This window comes from Trichomycterus rosablanca, chromosome 4, assembly GCF_030014385.1.
Source record: "Trichomycterus rosablanca isolate fTriRos1 chromosome 4, fTriRos1.hap1, whole genome shotgun sequence".
Lineage (NCBI taxonomy): Eukaryota > Metazoa > Chordata > Actinopteri > Siluriformes > Trichomycteridae > Trichomycterus > Trichomycterus rosablanca.
Window position 1 is genome coordinate 20,217,202 of NC_085991.1, and position 23,104 is coordinate 20,240,305.

At 40.7% G+C, this 23,104-nt stretch overlaps 1 protein-coding gene across 1 annotated transcript in view; it reads right to left on the minus strand.

The window, feature by feature from the left end:
- Positions 1–23,104, minus strand: part of LOC134311870 (cadherin-24) — a 104,318-nt gene that overhangs the window by 77,711 nt on the left and 3,503 nt on the right. The window contains exon 2 of the mRNA XM_062993516.1: positions 4,465–4,759. Coding sequence (XP_062849586.1) covers positions 4,465–4,759 — 295 coding nt within the window. The remainder of the gene's footprint in view (positions 1–4,464; positions 4,760–23,104) is intronic.

The window sequence follows — 23,104 nt, forward strand, 5'->3', positions numbered from 1 at the left end:
GCTCAGTGGTTAAGGTACTGGACTAGTAAACAGAAGGTTGCCGGTTCAAGCCCCGCCACCACCAAGTTGCCACTGTTGGGTCCCTGAGCAAGACCCTTAACCCTCAGTTGCTCATCGTGTTCCGCTCATTGTGTAAGTCGCTTTGGATAAAAGCGTCTGCTAAATGCTAAAAATGTAAATGTAAAAATATGTCATGGTATGGAGCAGAGATGGGCCCAACGTCATATACAGATCAGATATCCGACAGACAGGCCGATCTTCTTACCGATACAAATTCCAGTCCGCATCTTGTGCTGGACCATAAACCCCGCCATAACTTAACATAATGTAACATGAGGCATGTCACTGATCCAAGTTCCATTCCACATCTTAACATGAACCCATGATTTTAGCAAGGAAATGCCAGGCCTCATTCTGCACAAACTACAGCAGCATGGAGTTCACATATTGGACACATATCAGTTGGAGTGTGTGGTGATCTGGGTCTCTCTGGTCAGACAAAGGGTTGTGCAAGTGGGAACTTAAAAATAAACTACACAAGTAAACACAAAATGGACCTTACAAATGATCATTCCATTTATTAAAGATAAAAAATATATTAAAACCTATATTACATATGGAATTAATCAAGAATTTGGCCTAGAATTTTGTAGAGTTGTTTTCAAGCATGCCCATTTAAGGTCTTACCTCCAGCATCACCAGCATGCTTGACTGTTGGCATGATGTTTTTATGGTGGAATGCAACGGTCATTCTATGTCAGATGACTTACCAGTCCACGAAATAGTATCACAAAATTCCTGGGGATGTTTTTTTTGTTTGTTTTTGGTAAATGCAAGCTGAGCTTTTGTATTCTTTTTAGTCGGCAAATCGGCTGCATATAAGGTTAAGGTATTCACCACCAGCTCAGACTGAAGATGTCACTTGGATAAGTGACGAAACGTATCTCCATACCAAACTTTGTGTCCAGATGAACTGATTCAACTTTGTGGATTAAATATAAATGTATTTTATAGCTCGTCTAACCTAGATACATAGTGTTTTGTAAAAGGTCCCACACAAGTTATAGGATGAATGCTAAAAGTACATTGCAGAAGCTAACAGCTACAGTAGAGCAGCAGATGGAGCTGCCATGCTAACACAACTTTGTGTCAAGATGAACTGATTTATATTTGTGTACTTGGATTATTGAGCATGCTTTAGGAGATTTGGTCGGCAGTGTTTTGTGTCTTGCAACGCACATATGAATGCATTTTTGCCCAGTGCATTTTGTATTGTGGAATTATATACATTGACTTGTTTCATTGTTTCATACATGTTACATACAGTGTATCACAAAAGTGAGTACACCCCTCACATTTCTGCAGATATTTAAGTATATCTTTTCATGGGACAACACTGACAAAATGACACTTTGACACAATGAAAAGTAGTCTGTGTGCAGCTTATATAACAGTGTAAATTTATTCTTCCCTCAAAATAACTCAAAATACAGCCATTAATGTCTAAACCACCGGCAACAAAAGTGAGTACACCCCTAAGAGACTACACCCCTAAATGTCCAAATTGAGCACTGCTTGTCATTTTCCCTCCAAAATGTCATGTGATTTGTTAGTGTTACTAGGTCTCAGGTGTGCATAGGGAGCAGGTGTGTTCAATTTAGTAGTACAGCTCTCACACTCTCTCATACTGGTCACTGAAAGTTCCAACATGGCACCTCATGGCAAAGAACTCTCTGAGGATCTTAAAAGACGAATTGTTGCGCTACATGAAGATGGCCAAGGCTACAAGAAGATTGCCAACACCCTGAAACTGAGCTGCAGCACAGTGGCCAAGATCATCCAGCGTTTTAAAAGAGCAGGGTCCACTCAGAACAGACCTCGCGTTGGTCGTCCAAAGAAGCTGAGTGCACGTGCTCAGCGTCACATCCAACTGCTGTCTTTGAAAGATAGGCGCAGGAGTGCTGTCAGCATTGCTGCAGAGATTGAAAAGGTGGGGGGTCAGCCTGTCAGTGCTCAGACCATACGCCGCACACTACATCAAATTGGTCTGCATGGCTGTCACCCCAGAAGGAAGCCTCTTCTGAAGTCTCTACACAAGAAAGCCCGCAAACAGTTTGCTGAAGACATGTCAACAAAGGACATGGATTACTGGAACCATGTCCTATGGTCTGATGAGACCAAGATTAATTTGTTTGGTTCAGATGGTCTCAAGCATGTGTGGCGGCAATCAGGTGAGGAGTACAAAGATAAGTGTGTCATGCCTACAGTCAAGCATGGTGGTGGGAATGCCATGGTCTGGGGCTGCATGAGTGCAGCAGGTGTTGGGGAGTTACATTTCATTGAGAGACACATGAACTCCAATATGTACTGTGAAATACTGAAGCAGAGCATGATCCCATCCCTCCGGAAACTGGGTCGCAGGGCAGTGTTCCAGCATGATAATGACCCCAAACACACCTCTAAGACGACCACTTGCTTTATTGAAGAGGCTTAGGGTAAAGGTGATGGACTGGCCAAGCATGTCTCCAGACCTAAACCCAATAGAACATCTTTGGGGCATCCTCAAGCGGAAGGTGGAGGAGCGCAAAGTCTCGAATATCCGCCAGCTCCGTGATGTCGTCATGGAGGAGTGGAAAAGCCTTCCAGTGGCAACCTGTGAAGCTCTGGTAAACTCCATGCCCAGGAGAGTTAAGGCAGTTCTGGGAAATAATGGTGGCCACACAAAATATTGACACTTCAGGAACTTTCACTAAGGGGTGTACTCACTTTTGTTGCCGGTGGTTTAGACATTAATGGCTGTATATTGAGTTATTTTGAGGGAAGAATAAATTTACACTGTTATATAAGCTGCACACAGACTACTTTTCATTGCGTCAAAGTGTCATTTTGTCAGTGTTGTCCCATGAAAAGATATACTTAAATATCTGCAGAAATGTGAGTGGTGTACTCACTTTTGTGATACACTGTACATACTTTAACTTGTTGTATACACTGAATTGCATACATTAATAAAGGCAAGTGAGGTCTGAAGTTCATTAGATGTTCATCTAGATTCATTTGTGACCTTCTGGATAAGTCAGCGATTCATTGTAGGTGAAATTTTGGTAGGCTGGCCACTCCTGGAAAGGTTCACCATTGTTCCAAGTTTTCTTTATTTGTGGATAATTACTTTCAGTGTGGTTCACTGGAGTCCCAGAGCCTTTGCAATGGCTGTGTAATTGTGTAATCCTTTCCAGATTAGTATATTTCAAGGACTTTTGTGTGTTCGCATCTGTATTTGAATTTTTTTTTAATGTGGCACCATGTGTTGCTTTTTGATACTTTCTAGCCTGCCTCACGTTGCAAGACAAGTGATGTTAAGATTTAAAGGCCTAAGGTTAATCATGCCTGGGTGTGGCAAGTGATCAAAATTCAAAATCTGGTTAGCTGTTTAATTTAGTAGCTAAGGGGGCAATTACTTTTTTTACACAGGCAAAGCAGGGTAACAGTATTTTTCGTTCAATACATGAAATCATCATTTAAAAAAAGTACTTTGTTTACTTGTGTTATCTTTGTCTAATATAAACAGCATTTTGACGATCTGAAACATATAAGTGTGACATGCAAAAATTTGAAGAAATTGGAAAACAGGGCACATACGTTTCACAGCACTGTATTTATCTATAGGTTTTACGTAAGCTTTTTCCACAAATAAATTTTGTGCAGCAATGCTGGTGAGTTCTCAGGGCCCAAAGTCATCTGACATGGACAGAAACATGGTGAAAACATGTTCTGTGATCAGACAAGATCTTGTTTCAGGTGGATTTTGGGCATTGAATTCTATGTGCCAAAGCTGACAAAGACCATCTAGACTGTTACCAGTGAGAAGTGCAAAAACCAACATCTTTGATGGCATGGGGATGCATCAGTGCCCACGGCATGGTTAATCTGCATATACGTATTATTGATGCAGAGGCTTATACTAGTAATTTGGAGAGATATATGCTGCTTTTAAGACAACGTCTTTTCCCAGCACCTCCATGTCTAGTTCAGCAGGACAATGCCAGGCAAAATCAGACAACAACCATAGACTGTTAAGTTTTTGACTTACAAAACTGCAACAGTTAGTGTTCTTAAATCTTAAATTTCCAAATGATTAAAAAATAATTGAAATAAAAAGATCATGTGACCCAGTGGTAAACATACCTATGTCCCAGCTTGCAGCGTGCCAGTGTGTTGCAGGCATCAATTTCTAAATTTCTTTATATTTAATAAATAGAATTAAGTTAAAATCTGTTTTTTGTTTTTTTTGTCTGTTCAAGGTTCAAGTGAATTAACAAATACCAGATTTTATGTTTCCCTGCATTTTTAGAGTCTCAACTTTTCTGGAAATGGGGTTTGTACAAGAGAGGTGATCCGAACAAGAGGGTGAAAAAATTGTTGGAATTATCCATGATGTAATTACCTAGAAGTTGTTGTAATTACCTATGTTGGCCATCTCAGAGACAGTGGTGCTGTATGGCCCATCCTCGAAGACAGGTGGATTGTCATTGATATCTTGCACCCTGATGATGAACTGGGAAGAGGGCTCCAAAGCATGCTCAGTCTGGCTGTCTGTTGCTGTGGCAATCAGCCGATACTCGTCCTTCTCCTCCCTGTCCAAGGGCTTGGTCACATGGATGTTTCCTGTCTTTTCATCAATCACAAACACTGAGCCTGCCCCTTCGCCTCGAAGCACGTATTTAGTGCGTCCATCACCTCTATCCATGTCAGTGTGCAGCTGAGCAGAAGAAAAAAACAGAGAAGAAAATTAAACAAAGCACAAGGAGAATACAGACTAGAAGATGGATTTAAAATCAGTGAACATTTTCAAAGTAATATAACTGCAATTTCCTTCATGTTTTTAGTTATTAATCTTTACTAAATTGTTTGTTCTTGTAAGGTTAGTCAAATCCTATCCTAGGACCACTGGAATATTGGTATAAAATTATCCACAATCTGAGCCACAGTAGCCCTTTTGATAGTCCATACTAGACACCATAGCCTTTTTGTACTCATCTCTTCTCAGACCAGTTTTAATGGGTACCACAAATGCCTGAGGCTACTCCTTGCTGTTTCAGAGATAATTTAAATCAGTTGTATGTCCATAGTGATTTTGCCCTTCTCAAAGTCACTTAGGCCTTTCACATGCTGAATGTAACACATGTAGTGTGAACTATCTTTAGCTTAACATTTAAAATATCCCTGACTTAACGACTGTGCACAACTGTTACAAAAATGCAGTGACCGGGATATTCCATTAGCACACCAGTCTCCCTGAGTTTGAATCTCAACTCTGTTACTAGTCAGCTGGGCACCCCTTAGCAGGCACAAATGGCAGTGCCTGCAGCAGACAAAATAGAAGAATAAGAGGGGGTCAGTGGACTGCAGTGCCATATGCAGTGGGGGGTGTTATTAATGTTTTGGCTCAGCAGTGTGGGTCAACAACATTCTTAAGTGGGTTCAGAACAGCTTTAAGTAAAATTTCAAGTCAACTCTATTTTTATATCACTTTTTAAAATGGTCTCAAAGCAACTTTACAGAATCCATTACCAAAAAATCCCTGTTAAGCAAGACTAGGGCAAGAGCGGCTAAATAGCAAGAAGTACTAAATAGCAAGAAACCTTGAGAGGAACCATAATTCTCAACAGGGACCTTCATCTTCCTTGGGTGGTCTAGAGGATAATTTGGGTTAATAAAAATGTGATTAAATAGAGTAGATATGTATAAACAAAATTTTTTCTAACAAAAGATATATCAAGTGAAAAGCAAAGAAATGTAATTATGATTCATCTACTTTTAGTGCAGTCTAAGCCTGTTTGTAATTGGCCCCTCTTCTTTCGACCACTTCCTTGCATGGCAGGAAACACAGAGCAACCCACTGTAGTTCTACCAAGTCTATCACAGGGGTGACAGCGTTCATTAACACTGATTCAGTGCAGCTGACTCTGCAGCTATTTGATTAAGCCCAGAGAGCACAGCGGCAAGTCTTTATTTAATTATTGACCAAGCCAATAAGGTAGACTGCAATACCTTGCTTTGTTAAAAGAGAGCTCTCGTCATTTGCTTCTTTTTGGCAAAGTCTGTATTGTTTATCGGATATCTGATCCACTATTGCACACTCACTTTCACTTCAGTAAAGCAAAATTCATAAGTCAAGTCAGCAACCCAGCTCCTTTTAGTGACTTATTTTATGTTTTCCTTAGTTGAGATCATTGTACTGGTGGACCGAGTAGCTAGCACACTTGTCTCGGGCACAAATCCATTTATTGCTTTCCATATAGCTCTGTAGAGCATCAGCCCCTTGTGCTCACAGTCTTTATCTGAACCAGCCATTACTGTCTGTCTTTTTGTTTATTTATAGACAGATTTATTGTTTTTTTTGTAACTGTTTTACCATAAGAATCCCTATTTTTGCTGATTCTGTTTAGCCCCTTCACTTGGGTCCAGAATCAATTTAATGGCAAGTTTTCTGTGTTTTACCTCACTACCACCTCATTAGACTGTTGGTGAGTTCTGGGAATCTGCAGATTCCCAACACATCCAGGAGTCAAGCAGAAAAGGCATTAAGTTTCACATTGGTAAAAAGCTCCATGCTATGTCATCCTATTCTGCAGCTTTTTGAAGGGAATCACTAGCATGTCTTCTTTACAGAGAACATTATAATATGGTAACCAAAAGTGAATGTTAATTCAGTGAGGCCTTCAGGCCAGTCAGTGGACTGGGTCTTGCAGTTAAGGACACTTACAGTGGGGCCAAAAAGTATTTAGTCAGCCACTGATTGTGCAGGTTCTCCTACTTAGAAAGATGAGAGAGGTCTGTAATTTTCATCATAGGTACACTTCAACTATGAGAGACAAAATGAGAAAAAAAAAATCTTTTTAAAGAATTTATTTGTAAATTATGGTGGAAAATAAGTATTTGGTCAATAACAAAAGTTCAACTCAATACTTTGTAACATAACCTTTGTTGGCAATGACAGAGGTCAAACGTTTCCTGTAAGTCTTCACCAGGTTTGCACACACTGTAGCTGGTATTTTGGCCCATTCCTCCATGCAGATCTCCTCTAGAGCAGTGATGTTTTGGGGCTGTCGCTGGGCAACACGGACTCCACAAATTTTCTATGGGGTTGAGGTCTGGAGACTGGCTAGGCCACTCCAGGACCTTGAAATGCTTTTTACGGTTGCCCGAGCGGTGTGTTTGGGATCATTGTCATGCTGGAAGACCCAGCCACGTTCCATCTTCAATGCTCTCACTGATGGAAGGAGGTTTTGGCTTAAAATCTCATGATACATGGCCCCGTTCATTCTTCCCTTAACACGGATCAGTCGCCCTGTCCCCTTTGCAGAAAAACAGCCCCAAAGCATGATGTTTCCACCCCCATGCTTCACAGTAAGTATGTTGTTCTTGGGTTTTTCTTCTTCCTCCAAACACGACGAGTTGAGTTTTTACCAAAAAGTTCCATTTTGGTTTCATCTGACCACATGATAATCTCCCAATCCTCTTCTGGATCATCCATATGCTGTCTGGCAAACATCAGACGGGCCTGGACATGTACTGGCTTAAGCAGTGGGACACGCCTGGCACTGCAGGATTTGAGTCCCTCTCGGCGTAGTGTGTATACTGATGGTAGCCTTTGTTACCTTGGTCCCAGCTCTCTGCAGGTCATTCATCAGGTCCCTCCGTGTAGTTCTGGGATTTTTGCTCACCGTTCTCATGATCATTTTGACCCCAAGGGAGATTATCAATGGTCTTGTATGTCTTCCATTTTCTTACAATTGTTCCCACAGTTGATTTATTCACACCAACCTGTTTGCCTATTGTAGATTCACTCTTCCCAGCCTGGTGCAGGTCTACAATTTTCTTCCTGGTGTCCTTCGACAGCTCTTTGGTCTTGGCCATGGTTGAGTTTGGAGTCTGACGGTTTGAGGCTGTGGACAGGTGTCTTTTATACAGATAACGAGGTCAAACAGGTGCCATTAATACAGGTAACGAGTGGAGGACAGAAGAGCTTCTTAAAGAATAAGTTACAGGTCTGTGAGAGCCAGAAATCTTTCTTGTTTGTTATTGACCAAATACTTATTTTCCATCATAATTTACGAATAAATTCTTTAAAAATCCTACAATGTGATTTCCTGGATTTTTTTTTCTCATTTTGTCTCTCATAGTTGAAGTGTACCTATGATGAAAATTACAGACCTCTCTCATCTTTCTAAGTAGGAGAACCTGCACAATCAGTGGCTGACTAAATACTTTTTGACCCCACTGTATGTGAAGTTGTCAAGATGCCATGTTGTAAAAAACCTAAGCTATTAGCTCTATACTCAGCCTCAGTCAGTCAAAGCTGCCAACTGTTCCAGGCATACAGTTTTTAACGAACGACATTAATGACTATCCTTAACGACGAGACTTAACAACTGGACTTAACGAGGCTCTTAATGAAGCCGCTGCATTCATTAAACCCAGCATTGGCAGGATGATGAACGAAGGAAAAAACAGCTTAATGGGGAGGTGAAGAGTGTAAGAGGAACATGGCACATTGAGTCTGACTCTTACTCTGCAATTTTATTTTCTCCATAATTCACACATACACTTGAGGGTCACAGACCAAAATGTGTCTCAGACGCATAGCTAGGCAGATGCTTAAACACGTTACAGTAATGATCAACCATGCAATTACATCTAGTACTGTTAATGTCACCTAAATGAGCTGACACCAAAATATCTTCAGTTAAGATACAGTGTCAAGAAAACAATGCTATCAAAATCTAGATTAGGTGTGTGATTATACCAGACAACATAAGTGCCAAGGTCATGCATGTGTAAGCCTGGTTTCAAAGACCCCTAAATCACCTATATTTCTTTTATTATAATAGGGTAATATGCTGTTCCCTAGTTAAAAAAATTTTTTATTAACCATTTATAATGTTTGTAAAGGGAAAATCCTCTGTCAACGTCCAAATCACTTATAACGTGAATGCATGTATTTGAAATGTTATGGTTCTGCTGTTCAATAAATCACAAAAACTACAGAACCAAAATGCACTTTGTGTCTCTGCATTACCCTAATGAATGTGTTTGCCTCTGTAGATGTATAAGTGTTATTTTTGTACAGATACAAAAAATAACACTTATGTATGTGTATGAAATGGGTTTGGATTCCAGAACCAAAGGTGGTATAGTGATTCCACTATAATGCAGCAACATTGGTAATCTAAGAATGCAGCAAACATCTGGGAAGCTAAGCTTTATCCTGATGGCTGTGTCTCTGTTAGCGCTTTTTTACCTAAAGAGCTTTTTAGAGAACCGGCTGTGTTTTCACCAGTTTTTGGGAGCCAAGCATGCGTCATCAACGGTGGGCATTGCGCAACAAAAGTACAGAGTAGTAACAAGTGCTGTTGTTACAGATGTTCGTATGCAAAAATCATGGATCCACTATTGGTGTAAGAAGATGTAGAAAGTTACTCTAGAGAAGTTGTTGCTTTCTTTAGTGCATACACATAAGAAGTGTTTTGTGCTTTGCTTACCACAAGCCTTGCTGCAGATTGCTGCTTTGCTCAGCACTTGGCTTGAGCTATGCGGGAAAACATTACCAAAGTGTACCATGACACAAATATCTATTAGTGTGAAATAATCATCAATATTAAATCCACTCTGAAAGCATCCATATATATCTACAGTATGTTTGCTGTATTTTCTTTACTGTGTGGTGGTTTTACTATTACATTTGTGCTATGCAGCTCGGGGTGCTGATGAACGCTGATAATAATTAGTGTTTCAGCTCACCCCCTAAACAGGTTATAAAATAATTTGGGGGCTTGTCCTTAAAACTTTGTCCTAAAAAGCTTTGTTTTCTTCCATTAAACATTTAATTGGGGGCTTGTCCGATGAGATTCGTTTTGCTATTAATTTTGCCACTAGTTAAAACTTCACATCCCCTGATTTTTTTATGTTGTGTGCAGGGGGTGAGAAGATAAAGAGGGGGAAGTTAAGAATAATTATTAGTAAGTTTGGAAGAAAGTTAGTGTATTGAGGCAGCTGCTGAACAAAGATCAAGCAATTAGGTAAAGATTGATTAAAAATAGGGGTTCTACAGGCAGATGTTGTGACAGACACCACAGTGGGTTTCAGGGTGATATGGTGATATGGCATCTCCAGTCAAGGGGTTAGAGGCTGCACCTCCAGTAACTCATTCCTTGCCAGTATATGATCCTCTTTCATCAGTGTCCACTGGCATGTCAGAAAATGCTTGGTACAGGATTTGGTTGGTGCAGTTACATATGCAGGCAGAGGAGAAGGCAAAAGCTTGCCAAGCTGATGCTGTGCTGATGGTGGTGATAAGCAAACTGGAATTGAAGACTGAAAAAGAGATCCAGTTCAGAGAGTTGGAGCTGGATGACTAATGGCATCTTTGATTCAGTTCAAACCATCCCTCCAGGCTTCCTTGAACAACATCAGTGCCAAGCCATACAAATGTTTTTCTGACTAAATGGGCACAAATTCCCAAAACATCAGGACAACCCCGCATGGAGCGTAGCATGGCTCTCCGTGCTTGATATAGCTCTATGTGGGAACCCAACACTGGCAGGTGATTAAAAGCGGCCAAAGATTGGACATGTGTCAGAGAGGGCGTGTGGTGATCCGACAGCAGCAACAGATACACAATGGATATTAAAAATTACTAGATTGGGGTGATAACCCCGAGGGCATTCTGATGGAAACCTGTTTACCCGCCGAGGTTAAGGATTAAAGTCGAGACTGCCGGGACAACGATGCTGCTCCTGTCAGATGTGACGGGTCTGGAGTAATTGCAACGACAATAAATCACTACAGACTTTATTGAAGACTAGAGCGGATAACAACTCTATTATTATTTAATTGTTTATTTATCTATTTATTACCAGTTATGACTTTTAGATCATTTAATTCGGTGTTTGTATGATTTGTGTAAATCGTGTATTTATTTAAAGTGTCCTCCAGGCCACCCAAGAAGGATGGGCCCTGCTGAGTCTGGTTCCTCTCAAGGTTTCTTCCTGTAATTTTCAGGGAGTTTTTCCTTGCTACAGTCGCCCTCGGCTTGCTCAACAGGGGTTTTTGTATCTGTTGGTCCTGGATTTTGTAAAGTTGCTTTGAGACAATGTATATTGTAAAAAGCGCTATATAAATAAAGTTGACTTGACAAGTTGACTTGATAAAAGTAAAAATCCAGAAAAAATAGGCTATAAAAATGTTGTCTATTCTTTTTATTTTAATGCAACAAAAGGTTACAATCTTCATGAAAAAAATATTGAAACAAATAGTTTTCTTCAATCTGCATGCCTCAGTTATTGGCACCATTGGAAATTTTTACAAGTAAAATATAACAGAAGAATATTGCCATTCACAAGGTTTTGCCATGGCATCTCCTGACCTAAACCATAAGATGTGTAAGATTAGCTACAGAGGACAGTCAACCGTAGCTCAACAGTACCTCAGAATTTAAAGTCCATATTATGTATGGAGTAATGGTTTCAGATGTCTGGCCATATGTCTGGTCAGTCTCATCATCTGGTCAGTGTAAGTCTGATTCATTGGGCAAAAGGTAGGAAATACCCTTCTCTCGCTCTCGTGGAAGACGGACGCACTTTTCCCTCCTCCTCCCCTATCTTCCCTGCTTGGCTTCTCCTGTATTGTATTGTCTCGTCTACTCTACTCTACAGAGTTTTTCTTAGCACAGCTCCTCAAAGAACAAATTATGGAATTGGTTAAATGGTCTCTGAATGCTATTGACACAATCTTCTCATCGAGAAGTTCGGGTTCGGGGGAACCCACATGCCCCGACGGAACACAGATGGCAGGATACGCGATGGACTCGTGGGGGAAGTGGAGGGTCGTGTGCCTGGCACCTCTTTCGTTGGAGGACGTAGAGGATGTTTACCTATTCGGAATTTTGATTGTGGGGTTTTTGCTGATTGGATTAGGCTTTGCCCTGCTGTATCGGGAAATTAAAAGAGTTGGGTCAGTTGTCAAAGGTCCCCAGAAACTGCCCAATTTGATTGAGATGGTGGGCAGAGCCGTTGGAACTCAGACTGTGAATATTAGTCGCAATATGGATTTAATCTTGGAGAAACTAACGGTTTTGCGAAATGAGATGAACCAGAGACGCATTCATTCTGAGAGTTTGTGTTAAATTTTTATTAGTGCTCAGACAAAACAACAGTAATTTCGGCTCTTGGCTCCCCTGTTATCAGCTACGACCTCGCTGATAAGTAAATTCCTCCAGAGGACCTGCTGCGATGTACCTACCCCCCTTCACTGACTGTTTTTTCATTCTGGGCAGTAAGACAGCCATGTTATCGCGAACTTTGTACAGACTTTTCTTGCTGCAGGAATGGAGGATTGACAGAACTTTTCCCAAACCCCAACCCAACGTCTCCACTCTCTTAGCTTAATCCCACCAATACGGCAGGACGGGTCTGCAGTGCGCGCCGGCATACTGGCTGCGAATCGCTGGGGCTGCTTGTCGTAGTTTGGTTACTTTTCCTATCCCCACATCCCTAACCTGTGGCTCGTTGTGTGACTATGTTATGTTCTTATGTTTACATGTGCTTGTGTGCTGTAAGGAGCTTTTTTTCGTGTTACCATCGTGTGCTCCTTAGGGAGCACAATGTGGTTGCTGGGTTTTTTTATCTCCTACTCTCCCAATGTGTTACCATTTCTTGTTTAACGATGTGAATTTCCCCATTGTGGGACTAATAAAGGATTATCTTATCTTATATTCCGAAAAGATCTAATGAGTTAGCAATAAAGCCTGTCATCTTTTTCAGGGTTGTCAATATTTGTACAAGGGGTGATTTGTGTTAGTGCCAACGGCATAGCTAACTTGCATGTCTGTAAGGCACCATTAATGCTAAAGGGGAACATTTTGGAGAAACATATGTTTCAATATAAACAATGGGTGTGTTCGAAAACATAATGAGCTCTCTACATATACAGCATTTTATGTCATCCTATGCGCGCTCCCGTGAAGAAGGCTGTTCGAATTCTTAGATGCCTTAAAATGCTGCCTAGTAAGGCACCTTAGATTTGAACTCTATTTTGACTTAATAACAAGGGAGCACCGGATGCTGGCTTAGCGGTGAAGGCAATCCCAGCATTCAATGCGGCACAACTTTTCTCACAAAAAATTAGAAATATAGTGGATGAATGTGAACAATGGTCAGAGTTATTTTCAAATATAAATAAATTCTCACACAAGTGTCATTTATTTGCTAATTTAGACTTGTCAGTGACAATTTAACTGTTTTCGGTACACAGAAGGAGATGTTAGTTGACAAGCTAGCGCATTGTGCCACTTCATCCCATTGGTTTGAATGGCCTGAGGCTAACCGTGTTAGCTTAGTAAGCAAAAACTGAAGTAAATGCTGTCTAATAATGCGTTCGATTAACCTGACTTATAAGTCGATGTCTTATTACAATCCTCTCTACTTAGGCAGCTGCCTATGTAGGCAGTAAACAACAAAGTAGCTCACTAGGTTTTCGAACAGACCCCAAATCTTTTTCAGGCATGGTCTTTCTTGTTTTAACCAGACAATGCCAAACCACAACAACGTTGCTTTGTGGTAAGGCAATGCAGATGGTAGAATGGCCTGCCTAAGTATTTAAAACCTGTGGAGCATTATGATTCACAATAACAAGAGATCTCCGATTATGGAGCAGCTGAATTGTTATAATAAGCAAGAATGGAACAAAAATCCACTTTCACAACCTTTTTCAAGTTTCTAAACATTTTCTTCTGTATTTCCTGTAAAGTAATACAGAGATAAACCTGCTCTAACTTTTTTGGAACATGTCACAGACATCAAATTTACAGTAAGCACATATACAGTCTTAATAAGCACTTTATTTGGTTCACCTATCTGGTATGTACATTTATTGATGATTTTATAAGCTTCTGTGGGTATACAGCTACTGAATGTGGCAAACCTGTTGCTCTGTATGCTTTGTTCTCCCCTGTACCCAGTACACCAAGTAAAATTGTTCCCTTATTGTCTCAACATAGAAATTGGGGTTATAAATAAAATCATGCTGATTGTAGAATAGTTTCACATATAATATTGACAAATTAGACAAAAAAACTGGTGTGAACTGAGAATCCTGTATTAAAATTCCACTTTTCACTTGTATTATTAGCTTGCCTGTCTACCTGTGCTACCTAGTGATAAAGCTGTATTTTGGTATCCAGCCAAGTGTGGGATTTTGGTTTATTTTAGGTACATAAATACATCTAAAATCATTCTAAATAAAAAGGCTAAATAATTTTAGTAAGTAAAGGTTAAATAATTTTTAAGTAATTGCCTGGTGACTGATAAGTTGACAGTTTATCAGCTGGCACCTGCTATTTTGAATGACAGTATGATATGGGGGCATTTCCATTTTATATAGTTAGGAATAGTTACAGAGCCCTATTGACCAGGGAATGTACAGGGGTTGGACAATGAAACTGAAACACCTGTCATTTTAGTGTGGGAGGTTTCATGGCAAAATTGGAACAGTCTGGTGGCCAATCTTCATTAATTGCACATTGCACCAGTAAGAGCAGAGTGTGAAGGTTCAATTAGCAGGGTAAGAGCACAGTTTTGCTCAAAATATTGCAATGCACACAACATTATGGGTGACATACCAGAGTTCAAAAGAGGACAAATTGTTGGTGCACCTCTTGCTGGCGCATCTGTGGCCAAGACAGCAAGTCTTTGTGATGTATCAAGAGCCACGGTATCCAGGGTAATGTCAGCATACCACCAAGAAGGACAAACCACATCCAACAGGATTAACTGTGGACTCAAGAGGAAGCTGTCTGAAAGGGATGTTCGGGTGCTAACCCGGATTGTATCCAAAAAACATAAAACCACGGCTGCCCAAATCACGGCAGAATTAAATGTGCACCTCAACTCTCCTGTTTCCACCAGAACTGTCCGTCGGGAGCTCCACAGGGTCAATATACACGGCCGGGCTGCTATAGCCAAACCTTTGGTCACTCGTGCCAATGCCAAACGTCGGTTTCAATGGTGCAAGGAGCGCAAATCTTGGGCTGTGGACAATGTGAAACATGTATTGTTCTCTGATGAGTCCACCTTTACTGTTTTCCCCACATCCGGGAGAGTTACGGTGTGGAGAAGCCCCAAAGAAGCGTACCACCCAGACTGTTGCATGCCCAGAGTGAAGCATGGGGGTGGATCAGTGATGGTTTGGGCTGCCATATCATGGCATTCCCTTGGCCCAATACTTGTGCTAGATTGGCACTGCCAAGGACTACCGAACCATTCTGGAGGACCATGTGCATCCAATGGTTCAAACATTGTATCCTGAAGGCGGTGCCGTGTATCAGGATGACAATGCACCAATACACACAGCAAGACTGGTGAAAGATTGGTTTGATGAACATGAAAGTGAAGTTGAACATCTCCCATGGCCTGCACAGTCACCAGATCTAAATATTATTGAGCCACTTTGGGGTGTTTTGGAGAAGCGAGTCAGGAAACGTTTTCCTCCACCAGCATCACGTAGTGACCTGGCCACTATCCTGCAAGAAGATTGGCTTCAAATCCCTCTGACCACTGTGCAGGACTTGTATATGTCATTTCCAAGACGAATTGACGCTGTATTGGCCGCAAAAGGAGGCCCTACACCATACTAATAAATTATTGTGGTCTAAAACCAGGTGTTTCAGTTTCGTTGTCCAACCCCTGTAACTGGGCGGAAGTCACTTGGCTGTGAGTTTGGAAAAGAATAAACCCAGGACACTTGGTTAAAGATCCACAAACAAAAGGAGAGAAAATAAGTACAAAATAACAAATGGCCAAAAAAAAAAAAAAAAAAAAAGAAAAAAAAAAAGTGCAGTAGAAGAAGTAAAACATATCACAGTATGTGTACTCGCCTGTAAAAGAAAAAGGACCCCCAAAGGGACATAAGCCTATGCTGTCCCCCAGCAAATGGCAGAAAAGGCAGGTAGCCATGCACTTACCCCACAAAGGCATCTGTGATAAGCCCCAAGCAAAATGCACAACTTCTAAGACAAAACGTAAACAAAAGATAAAAGTACGAGAGCAAAGTCACCACTTATACCAAATACTTTATCCACTGGTAATTAAAAATAGTCTAAATGGAAGCCTGCATAAGAGCTGGTGGAACAGAGGGCTAAGCATAGGTTAGCCCAGTGTATCGGCCTTACAGATTGTGCAGCTGACTACAAACACCCTACACAACACACAATGAGCCGGCAATGAGGTGTCTGATAAGGCTGGAATATTAGCCTTTATAGCTGAAGTAAATTAATGCTTAATAAGGTGCAGATGCTGTTGGTTTAGGAAATTGACACTTATCTGCACCTCCATCTCAATTGCTGACCCAATGGCATGACAGGTGAGCATTATACTACAATTTGTACCCCCTGCCAATCTATTCAACAAGTGGGCTGTTACAAGGTAGCTGGAAGCCATCATGACCAACAAGACAAATCTGTGTATTTAGCTTTACAGTAAAATGTTCTGGGCATCAGACATCCTTGTAGAACCGAAGGCATCTGGTGTAAAGAGTGTGAGATGTTAATATAGGTACATACAGTCCTGCATTTTAGGCCTTTAACACATTCCAAAAAAGTTGGCAGTTTATGTTATTGTAATCATGGTTTGGAAGAAAAGTAGTATCCACAAAATGCTGAGTCTTTGAGGAGCAAAGATGGGCAGATGATCTCCAGTTTGTCAACAAATGCGTGAGAAAATTATTGAAATGATTAAAAACAATGTTCCTTAAAAAAAGTTAGAGGGTATTTACATAATTATCCATTAACAGTTTTATAACAACATAAAATTATTCAAGGAATCTGGAGAAATTTCAGTGCGTAAAGGGCAAGGAAACATACCTAAGCTGAACACCCGCGATCCTCAATCCTGACAGCACTGCAACAACTGTCATTCATCAATAGTTTATGTAAATATGTGAACTTTCGCAGGTCTAAGCTACATCCACTGAAACCGGTGAATATTCATGGACGGAATATTGAGGTCGTCAACACCTATAGGTACCTGGGTGTTCACCTTAACAATAAACTGGACTGGTCTGACAATAAACAAGCACTGTACAAGAAAAGTTCTCAACTCTTTTTATGACTCATTTGTGGCAATCAGCCATTTTCTATGGAGTTGTCTGCTGGGGTAGTGGCATTAAGACAGCAGACAGAAAGAAACTGGACAAACTGATCAGGAAGGTGAGTTTTGTCCTGGGCTGCACCCTGGACTCAGTGGGAGAGAGATGCTGGCCAAGCTGTCATCCTTAATGGAGAACACCGCTCACCCACTGCATGAAACAGTGGCAGCACTGGGCAGCTCCTTCAGCGACAGGCTTCTCTACCTGCATTGCTTGAGGGAGAGATATCTCAGTTCCTTTCTTCTTGCTGCTGTCAGACTCTATAACCAGCACCACCCTAAGCACAGACAATCATCACAGTATTTTATATGGTTTTTATACCTGCACTCACTTAAATCAAACTTAAAGCATGTGCAATAACTTTTTAAACCAATGCAACATTTGTTGAAATTTTGTGCAATACTGGATAGTGCAATATCTGTTTACTGATGTTAAAGACTTTGTAATTTTTGTTTTCTTATATATTTTTATATTTCTTACATTTCTATTTTTAAAAATATGTATAAACATTTTTTATATCACTTATTCCTGAAAGTTGATGTAACGTTGCAAATTTCCCCCAGTGGGATAATAAAAGGCTATATTATCTTATCTTAACCACTACAGTACATAGTTACATTCACAAAATGCTACTTAAAACTTTAATGTGGAAAAAAGTAGCCTTATGTTAACCATGTCCAAAGACGAAATCAAGTTTTCTGGGCTCTCAGGCATCTGGAATGGACCATCACACAGTGGAAATGTGTATTGTGGTCAGACAGGGTGGCACAGTGGCTTGTTGGGTAGCAATGTCACCTCACAGCAAGAAGGTCCTGGGAATAAATAAATAAGCAGTCAGACAAATCAGTATTCCATTTTTTTTTTTTTTTGAAGAAATGGACAAAAAGGACCGTCCAGACTGTTAACAACAACAAGTCCAAAAGCCAGAAACTGTCTTGGTATTGGGTTGTGTCAGTGCCCTTGGCAAAGGTAATTTACACTTCTGTGATAGCAGCATTAATGCAGAAAAGTACATTGAGATTCTAGAGCAATATATGCTGCCTTTAAGACAACATCTTCTCCAGGGACGTCCATGCATTTTTTTAACAAAACAATGGCAACATTACAAAGTGGTAAATGCTTTACCGTCCCAACTGAATTTGCATTTTTCATACTGTCCCAACTTTTTCTGATTCAGATTTGTACTTCTTTTTGTACAGCCTTAGAGTTTCTTTGCCACAGACCCTAGTTATTGAAGAAGTTGAAGCGGTGAAATAAGAGAGAGTTAGATCGGACCTAATTATTTTTAATCTAGCCTGCCCTTCGCATGCATTTCTCACACCAGCTACGCATCTATTATTTATAACCATTTTTGCTCTACATTATTATGAAAACCCTTACTTATTTACTTCTATTGTACTTCCCCATCTATGCATTATTTAGGAAGAAAGAATCATTTCATTTGTAGAATATGCAAACTGGGGCCAATATCATCATCATTAGTAGATTTATGGTAAGTTTGTAATCACTTATGTAAGTCTGCATAGCAGCTTAGGGAGGACCTTGTTTATTGTAATAAGTGACAAAAAAAATGTCACTTATTACAATAATGACAATAATGCACACACACAAACATACCAAGACATACACAGACATTCATGCAACCATACACACAACAGAGAAAGCAAAAGATTGACACCCTTATAAGCATTTAAATTTCAGTCCAGACCTAATCCCTCCTCCTGCTTTCTTTTAGATCTTGCTTGCAGAATAGAAGTGTTGACCCCACAGGGGTTTGTAATTAAATTGAATTTAACACGATTGCACTCTTTTACTTTCTTTCCATCTTCCACTTGAATCAAACAAATCAAACAGTGCACTCTTTCTTATTTTTATTTCATATGTTTTCTTTGTCTGTATGTCTCACAATTTAAACAACTTCATAACATCAGTAGAAATCAATGTTTTATTCAATGTTTCTTATTCATATTTTAATACACTGTGTATTTTTGTTGTCCCTTCTTCATTAGTGGGTTCAAGTAGTCTAAGTTGCATTAATTTTTATAGCATTCTACCATCATGCCTTTCACTCTTACTCTCTGTCCTTGTCTTTATTTTTAATTGCTCCCTTGCTCCTGCTGGGTTCAAATGAGGCTAAATAGTTTTTCGTGAAATTAACAACACAAAGTAGTTTGCTGAGATACATCTTTAAATGATGTCTCGTGATCTTTTACACAGCAGGTGTCTAATATAACCATGACCCCCAACATAATCAGATTATCTCTTCTCCTCAGACCAATAGCATACTCTTATGAAACAAATACATTAGATGTGTGTAAACCTTTGCTAAGTTTAAAGCCATCTGCTTCAATCTAAAAGCAGTTGAGTCCTTGTCAGGTGCTAAGGAGCCTCCAGCCCATGAAGAACTTTAATGCAAGCCTAGCAGGTCTCATGTAAATTAATAACACAGCTGAAGCCCATGGATAGATGAACTGACTGGTGAAATGAATGAACTGGTATTCATGACACTGGTTGTGACATTACTGCTTTATTTTACTGCTTTAAACAAAGGCATGGTCCATTTATTTTATTTTTATTTTATTTTATTTCATCCCTTTCTCTCCCAGTCAAGTTACATTAAGTTACTCGGTTATATCTCTCTGACTTGTGTACAGTTGCCAACTGGTTCTTTTTAGCTGCACAAGCAGATTTAAGAGCTTGAAATTTCAACATGGATGGGCTGTTATGTTTTACCGCTGCACCACCCGAGCACCCTGTCACATTTATAATATTAACACATTATATAACATTGTCTTCAACTGATTGTGAAATGTCTGTGAATTTACCCCCCCCCCCCCAAGACAGTTCTAATCATTCTTTTAATGATAGGTAACTTGTTTGTATTTTGAATATCAAAGAGATTTGTATTTGTACATCACTAAGGAAACTTGCAACTTAAATAGGATGTAGATTGGAGCACACTCAGAATAAACTGTATACAATGTGATCACTTAAAAGAACATTCTTTCTTTTCATTCTCTCATCAATGTTGTGGAAGAAAAATAGATTTTTAGTATTGGTTTGGACAGTTTTGGATGAGAGCTAAAACATTTATTTGCCTTTACTCAAAACTAGTGCACTTTTTAGGGGGTGTTTGTTATTGTGTGTTTCTTGAATGATCTTTTTCTTTGGCATTTTTGGCAGCCAACTGACCAACTGAATGTTTTTGAATGGTTGGAGGGAAGGTCCTGCAAAACTTCTTATAGACAGTGAATTGAAGTAAGGATCAAGCCTTAAAAAACATGTTTTTGATGTTTCTGTATGGAACTCACACTACCAGCTGAACTACCCTGTCAACCCCAAAACTGATCATTTTATTATGAAAGTCAAAGAAACTAAAATATAATTTAAACTTTCTGTCAGATCTCATTTTTAGATGTTAGCCACATCCACTGCTAACAGCTAAGTGCATACAAAAGGTGTCCAACAAGTGCATACAATCAGTTTTATTACATGACATGCTTCCATCTTTGATGCAACAGTTGGGGGACGGCCCTGTCCTGTTCCAGCAGGATTGTGCATAACTTCATATTTATGCCCATAGTTTTGGAATGGCATGTCTAAAAAGCTCATAGTCAGGTTTTTACATACTTTACCTGTTGATTGCAAACTAGGCTCATCAAACTCTTCATATACTAAAATCTTAATTAGAATGCTCACTGGGAGATCTTTTTCAGAAGAATATTTATTCTTTTAAGCTACAATAAAACTTTTTATCTTTAGTACCCTGCTGGCTATATAATTAATTAAATGTCATTGAGTGGTTAGAAAACTCAGTCATCCAGAAATGTAGAAAATCAATGGTAAAGTTGATGACACCAGCTAGATCAGGGGTGTCAAACTCATTTTCACCGAGGGCCACATCAGCATTATGGTGGCCCTCAAAGGGCCGATTGTAACGTATTCTGCTGTGATTGTGTCACACCAAGCCTCTGTGTGCTCTGGTGCTTTGATGTGCAACGCTTAGCTCTCGTTACTAGCTATGTTATTAGCTCTTGTGTTTAGCTCTCGTTACTAGCTACGTTATTAGCTCTTGTGTTTAGCTCTCGTTACTAGCTATGTTACTAGCTCTTGTGTTTAGCTCGCGTTACCAGCTATGTTACTAGCTCTTGTGTTTAGCTCTCGTTACCAGCTATGTTACTAGCTCTTGTGTTTAGCTCTCGTTACTAGCTATGTCATTAGCTCTTGTGTTTAGCTCTCGTTACCAGCTATGTTACTAGCTCTTGTGTTTAGCTTGCGTTACTAGCTATTTTCCTAGCCCTTGTGATTAGCTTTTGTTACTAATAAATTCTTAGTGTTTGCATCTCTGCGTGTGTGTCCGCCCCATTGTCTCGCCTAGGCCCCCGTTCGTGACATAACAGTTCCCCGGCAAGGACACAGCGAGATGTATTTGGTTTATGTGTTTCCGGAGTTTAACTCCATGAGGTTTCCTCAGACCCTACCGCTTAGTAGGCCAGCTCCATATGATGGAAGCAACTCATTTGTCGACGGCTTCCTTCTGCAGAGCCAGCTCTACCTGCAGCACCTTCTGGACCCCCAGCCAGCTGAAATCGACAAGGTACGATTTATGATGTCCAGGCTGAGGGGTGCCGCTCGTGAGTGGGCCCGGCAGCTGTGGTCTGACAGGGGAGCTGTGCTGAACTCGGTTAAGGTGTTCGAGGGCCTCATGAGAGCAAAATTTTCATGCAGCAAAGCGCCCACTGCAGCTTATACCCGGAATCCAGTGCCCACTGGGGATGTTAAATTTCCCCCAGTGCCCACTGCTGATGTGGTCCGGGTGCCAGTGCCCGCTATCTATGCTCGTGACCTCCCCATGCCCATTGGAGACGCTACACGCAGCAAAGCGCCCATTGCAGTTTATACCCGGCATCCAGTGCCCACTGGGGATGTTAAATTTCCCCCAGTGCCCACTGCTAATGTGGTCCGGGTGCCAGTGCCCGCTACTAATGCTCGTAACCGTCCCACATCCATGTTAGGATCCAGTCAGGATCGTTTGTTTAGTGAAGCTCCTTGTAGTAACCCCAAGGGCTCCAGGGGTCCTTTTGTTTGTTCACCGGCTCCAGTTTCAGGTACTCAAGTTCGGGTGAGTCCTCTGCCGGTTCTGTCTGTTTCAGTGACTCCTAGTCAGTCTAAGTCTTTGTCTAGGAAAGTTTATGACTGTATCCTGCCCGTTCGAGTAGCTTCATATTCGCCATTGTCGAGTTCAGTCCAGTTCAGGTCATGTTCGCTAGTTCAAACTCGTCCAGCCACTGTGTCTAGTCCAGTTAATTCTATTAGTCCGTTGATCTTGCCTGTTTCTAGTCCGTCTGTCCAAGTCTGTCCTGTCTCCAAGTCAGGTTCCAGGAGTTCTAGTTTGTCTAGTCCTGTTCCGTGTTCGTCTGTCTCGCTCGGTCTTAGGAGTAAGTCAACGGGTCAGGGTTTCCAAAACGGTCTGTTTGTACGTTCGGGCTCTCCTGCCACCCAGACAGAGTCGAACAGTTCCAAGTCCTCTCCAGTTTTGTTTCCTGTCAAAGTTCCAAGCTTTATGTTCCAGCCTGCAGAGTTCAAGACACAGGCTACTACAGACAATTCTCCTTCAGCTCTGCTGCTGCCGCCACCAGGCTTCAAGCAGCTGAGTCAAGAAACCTCTTCAGGTTCCAAGCAGCTGAGTCAAGAAACCTCTTCAGGTTCCAAGCAGTTGATTGAAGAAACCTATCCAGGTTCCAAGCAGCTGATTCAAGAAACCTCACCAGGTTCCAAGATGCTGATTCAAGATGAATCTTCAGGTTCCAAGCAACTGATTCAAGACGAATCTTCAGGTCCCAAGCAGCTGATTCAAGATGAATCTTCAGGTTCCAAGCAACTGATTCAAGACGAATCTTCA